Here is a 5,994-nt window from a genome sequence, read left to right on the forward strand (position 1 = left end):
AATAAATAAGTGATAGACTTATATCATTGATATAGGGTATCACTAATGTCACTGGTAAAGATATATCATTATTAATATAATAGACTAAAACTATTAATATATAGCTTTTCTATCACCCATATCAGTGGTACCAATGATAATCTTCCACCGATATAATCTAATGGACATGGTCGTTTGCCAGCCAAATTCACGAAGATTGATAATTATCAATTTGAATTATCAAATTTTATGTGATGTATAATGCTCTCTCCCTACCATCATTTCACCTCTTTTTGTCACCATACTCATGAGAACAACCCTTAGATACCTCAATAACAACAAACTCAAGAGAAATATTGCCTAAGTAGTGAATGTGGTGTGGATTCGTTTCTATGGTAGTTAGGAGTTTTTCTTGAAATTTGGTGATGGACCTTAACATATATGATCAACCTTCTGTGATTGTGAAGTGTTTTCTAAAGTAGATCTTGGGGTGATCTGTTGGTCATATATATCCTATCTTACGAAGGAGTTCTCATATAGTTTAAAAGTCCAAGTATCACAAGTAAAGTGGAAAAGTCCAAGTATCACAAGTAAAGTGGAAAAGTCCAAGTATCACAAGTAAAGTGGTTTTCATTTGTCGTTGAAAAAAATAAAAAGTTCTCGTTGAAACCAAATCTAACCATTAAAGAGGAAACAATAAGTTAGACTATTTTATTGCCATTGTAATTACTGTATATTTATAAATAAGTATGTTGTTGGAATCATTTGATTTTATATTATTGACATGTCTTTCTTGGCACACCTTTCCTTAGACAAAGATAGTGTTGCAGTGAACAAAGTTTTTAAGTCCTATGAAAAGTCTTTTTGTATTTTTTTTCTACACTCCACAATTGTTGGAACATTTCTTTTAGATAATTCTTCTTTCAATTTAAAACGTAGTTTATCTTGTACTCATCTTGCATTTTTAAATTTGACATATAAATCGTTCCAAATGTAAATTCACACCTAATAAATTAATACCAAATAGTTATCTAATCAGACTTAACATTTTTCACAATGTATCCTTCAATATTCTTTCCAGCATTACACATTATTTCCCATGCAAAATAAATCCAACTCGTATCAACATTTGAAACAAGTAAGAAACTGTAACAATCAAAGGAACTTAGATTCAATCCCCCACCACCACACACACACGCACACAGAATCTCTCCCGCCTCCCAATTTTATCTTTTCTCTTTCTTTTTTTCTTTTTAAATAAAAAACACATAACATTTAAGTATTTAATACATTTCATCAATTGATATCTAAAAAAATTCAAATCATGCATTTTCCAAACATGATTAGTTTAATTTAGAATTAAAAAAAAACCCATATTGGACACAAACTACAAAATGATGTTTTTCTTTTACAACATTATATTCAACAAAAACACAGCTGCATTCGAGTGATCCTAAGAATGAAGTTTTTCTTTTCCAACATTATATTCAACAAAAAAAAAAAAAAAAAAACCTAGGACATGTAAATTAATTACATACAAAACTCTTATCGGCTACCACAAAGTGCCATCGTCAAGTCTAGATTAACACCAATTTTCGGCTGTTCCCTTCCATAGGACCAACTCCAACTATCTCTGTAATCATCATTATTATTGTTATCGTCCAACTTTGAACTTGAAGATGAAATTGCTTCACTCATTTCACTGCTTGAATGGTGATAATGGTGTTGTAAAGATAGGGACAAAGATAGTTCAAAACATTTGCTTTCTTTAATCTTCTCTGCTCTTTCATGGGCCTCTTGTTTCATCATCTGTGACATTAAACAAAAAGTTTAATTAATTAGTAAAAAATAAAGCCTTCCAAATTTAAATTTAAAAATACATTTATTATTATTATTATTGTCATTGTTTTAGGTAAATGGGGGTTTTCTCAAGTTACAAGATGTGAAATGATATCCCTTTACTCCAAGTTTGCCTCGAGAGTGGAGTAATCAGAGGCAGTTTTTCATGCATAAAATTACGTTCAGACATGACCCAACTCAACCTTTTTTCTTTCCGGTGCCCATCTTAAAATTAGTCAAACTCTCTCAATATATTTATACATACAGATCAAGCCAAAAATAAAAATATTAGAGTGACTATATCATGCCGGCGGAAGTCGGTTTATTATTTATACAGTATACTATATTAACAATTTTTTTAAAAAAATGTTACCATTCAATTGGTTGCAATTAACTTAAACTTGTCCCTCTTCCCATTTATTGCTTTAGAAGTTTAATCTAGTAAGAAAAGTATTGTGGTTCTTAAAAGAATAGTAACGACTAGTACAGTGTAATTCTACTCACATTGGAAGGATATTTATCGAAACAACACAATAATTTCTACTGCAAGTAAAATGAGTATGAACATTATGAATATTAGTATCACAAAAAAATGAATAGATGATGATACTTCCACTATAGTTTAACACCCATAAATTAAATATAAATGTGGTATCATCCATCAAGATGAATACAAAGTTATAATGTGAACGAAAGAAGCGGATAATATTCTATTAATAATAAAAATTTAAAAGTTTCCACAAGAAAGAAAAGGAAAAGAAAGCTCCCAGACCCCACACAATAATTTTTCAAAGTATAGAAAAAAAAAATGTTTCAAATAAATGAGAAAAAATTAACTGACTTTTTATTTTCAAAACCTACCATATTTCATTTCCCTTTTGTGTACATGTGAAATAACAAATGCGACAGTTTTCCGACAAGATAATAGAAAAAGTGAGGTTGTAATCCCAAACAAGTAGTTGGTCATAAACCCTAAACCCAAATCCCAATTTCTTCATTTTCACTTACGTTTATGCAACACATTTTCATATTTCTTACTAAAATTAAACCCTTTTATTAATAATTTAGTTATTTTTCTTTTTTTAAAATCAGTCATATTTAGTTTAAAATTAGTCATCTTTTCTCTTAATTTCAGAAATTTCTAGTCAAATTTAAAAAATGATTAGGTTTTAAAAATTAGACTCCTGGTCAGTAATAGTTTTATTTTTTACATCTCTATTCACTTCTAAATTTCTAACTTTTTTTCTCATTTGTTTTTATCAACATTTTCAAAACCAAGTCTAAGTTTTAAGAATTCAAAAAGTTATTTCTAAAAATTTGTTCATGCTCATGGAATTATATTAAGAATAAGAGTACAACTCTTGTATTTAGATAAAATGCAAATTATTGTAAAAAATTGTGGAAAGATAAACTTCATTTCAAAGTTAAAAAATCAAGCAATTAAAAAGACCCATATTTTCAAATTTTCAAATGGTAACTTGGTTTATTTTAAACTTTTCAGCGGAGAAAATATCTAAATAACAAAATTTAAAAGTTAGAGGTAGAATGTAAGTGTGGAGGATAAATTTTTCAAAAACAAAAATTCAAGAACTAAGATCGAGTTCGATAATCATTTTAATTTCATTGGTTTTTGAAATTTAAAAATTAAGCTTACAAATTTCAATTTCATTCATTCATTTTCTAACTCTATAGATGCATAAAACTAAATTTTATATAAAATATAAAAACAAAAATAAAATAGTTACGGATCGAAATCGATTTCAAAAATAGTTAACAAAAGAAAAAAAGGTAAAAGCTACCAACATTTTTGAAGTATCACCACCAAATCCCAACACTACACATTGACAACCAAGACTCCTAACCTAATTAATGGGAGAAGTTCTGAACTCAACTTCTTCAATCAGTTGAACTATAAATTCAGATTGACAATTTCTATTCTTACCAAAAAAAAAAAAAAAAAAAACACAGTAAATAAGACAAAATAATACAAAGGGAATTATGGAAAACTTTACCACACATCCCTTCTTAATAAAGCTGTTGTTAGTACGTACGAAAAAATAAAAATAAAAATACCTTGAAAGCATGATTAGCCGTAGCGGATTGGTTGAGTATAAAGCCGTCTGATTCAGAATCACACATTTTCTTTCTCTTTATATTCTCTCTTTCTCCATTATTACCATTACCATAATATTCTTCATTTCTTGATATTATTCTTTCTTCCCACCCTATTTTTACTCTAAAATTCAAACATAAAATCTATTAGTTTAAAATAACAATTACAACTATAAAAGTAATGCTAATAATGTTGAACTTTATTGTTATACCCACCTTTTTGAAGCTGGACTTTGAATTGTTCTTGATCTATAAATTATTCTACCTCCCTTTACCACTTCTTCTTCTACACACCCGTCTTCGCCCTCGTCATCTTCCAAATTACTTACCTTTCTTTGAAGGGTTGAAGAGCAACTTCTATCTATTAATATATAAAAAGAAAACCAATTATTATTCAATAGAGAAAATGTGTGTATGAGAAAATTAATAATATTAGGAGATTAAAGGAAGGGAAGACTTTTTGTTTCATTTGAATCATCTTAAGAATGAACTAAAAATAACAAAAATAGAAAGAGTGGGGTAATATAATAAATGGAGTGGTTTATATTTTGGTTAGTAAAGATGGGATTTCAGAGATTTAAAGAAATTAATTTAATCTAATTACCCAAAAAGAAATTGAAATTATTAGTACCTTGTCTTCCCATATCTGCCCTCATACTTCTATACATCTGTCACATACAAACAAAACGAGTAAAATGAATTAAAATGAGAAATGTGTAACGCAAGATATAATATTTACGAAAAAAAGACGAAAGAAATAATAATATCTGGTAGGAAAAAATAAAAGAAAAAAGAAGACCTGAAGATGACTCTTTACGTGTGAAATGGTGAGTCCTTTCACATCCATGAGCTGTAGAACAAGCTTAGGGGTTGCCTCTAACAATTCCAAAAAAATAAAAAATAAAAAACATAAATCTTATCTTAATAAAGAAAAAGAAAGAAAAAAAGACATACTTTGATGGCCACCAAGTCTTTCAATGGCAAGAACAAAGGAATGATGAAGATCAGGAGTCCATCTTAATCTTGGGACTTTGGATCTAATGTATTGTCTTACACTTCCATTTCTTCCACAACTATTACTACTCATTTTCTTTCTCTCTAAATTCTAAAAAATGATTTTAGTGTAGAAGAAAGAAAGAGGGGGTTTATATAGAGAAGAAAAATGAAAGAAAAATAAAAGAAAAAAGAAAAAAAGAAAGATCACGAGAAAGGGAAAAGACGAAGGAGAGTTCTGAAAATTCCTTAAAGAGATTTCTGAGGAAATAGGAGGGTGAGGGTGCTGCTTCTGATTTCTGCTTTTTTTCTGTGTACTAACCAACAAATACAAAGTATCATTACCATAACACAAATATCAAAATAATAGAGAGAGAAACGGAAACAGAAACCGAGTTTTTTCTTTTTTTTTTTTTTTGTTCTTTTTTTTACTTTTTGAAATCATTACATCTAAATATACCAACTGCTTCACTTTGACTCTCTTTGTTTATTGGAATTGGAGTTTTATTATTATTATTATTATTTTGTCTTTATTAAATACTATTCCAATATATACGCCAACGTCGTCATGATCACAAAAGTTTCCATCGTGTTTTATTTTTATTTTTTGAATTTGTGAAAGGGTGGGATTTATTATTCTCCTTCCAAAAAAGTACTATTATTATTATTATTATTTTATTCTTGGAACGCTCGCCTCAGTACTAGAATTAAACACTCCTTCGTCTCTCCATCACTCTATGAAATGACGGCTTTGCCCTTCTTCCACTTCCCTGAATGGATAAGATCCTTGCTCTGCTCTTCCTCTCTCCCTTCTTCCTCTCCTTATGTCACACAAGGAAATTCCTTTTTCTTTTTTATCTAAAATAAATAAATATTGATTAGTTTTCATAAATATAATAAAATACCAAATTATTTACTATTCATATGATAAAATAAAAAACTCATGAAACTAGTATTTTTTCTAAATATTTCAAGTTTTGTATGACTCTGGTTTGTTCAGTCTCATCTTTTTTTGTAATTTTTCTTTTATATTTTTTTTGAAATCATAATCACTGCCCTACAATTATTATT

The 5,994-nt window shown here is 28.5% G+C and overlaps 1 protein-coding gene across 1 annotated transcript; it reads right to left on the bottom strand.

Annotated features, from left to right (window-relative positions):
- Positions 1 to 1,355: 1,355 nt before the first annotated feature.
- On the bottom strand, positions 1,356 to 5,353 carry LOC116403966 (putative Myb family transcription factor At1g14600). Its single transcript, XM_031885970.1, has 6 exons — positions 4,885 to 5,353; positions 4,730 to 4,806; positions 4,562 to 4,598; positions 4,147 to 4,291; positions 3,892 to 4,054; positions 1,356 to 1,788 (listed from the first exon to the last, which is right to left on the bottom strand). The coding sequence occupies exons 1-6, from the start codon at positions 5,015 to 5,017 to the stop codon at positions 1,525 to 1,527; spliced, it is 819 nt and encodes a 272-aa protein (XP_031741830.1). The 5' UTR covers positions 5,018 to 5,353; the 3' UTR covers positions 1,356 to 1,524.
- Positions 5,354 to 5,994: the final 641 nt, after the last annotated feature.

Source organism: Cucumis sativus, chromosome 5 (genome assembly GCF_000004075.3).
Source record: "Cucumis sativus cultivar 9930 chromosome 5, Cucumber_9930_V3, whole genome shotgun sequence".
NCBI lineage: Eukaryota > Viridiplantae > Streptophyta > Magnoliopsida > Cucurbitales > Cucurbitaceae > Cucumis > Cucumis sativus.

Coding starts and splice junctions, on each gene's coding strand:
- LOC116403966 (XM_031885970.1), bottom strand. CDS start 5,017: ATGAGTAGTAATAGTTGTGGAAGAAATGGAAGTGTAAGACAATACATT. Junction 4,055..4,146: donor CAAAGTCCAGCTTCAAAAAG/GTGGGTATAACA, acceptor TTTGAATTTTAG/AGTAAAAATAGGGTGGGAAG. Junction 1,789..3,891: donor CGGCTAATCATGCTTTCAAG/GTATTTTTATTT, acceptor TTAATGTCACAG/ATGATGAAACAAGAGGCCCA.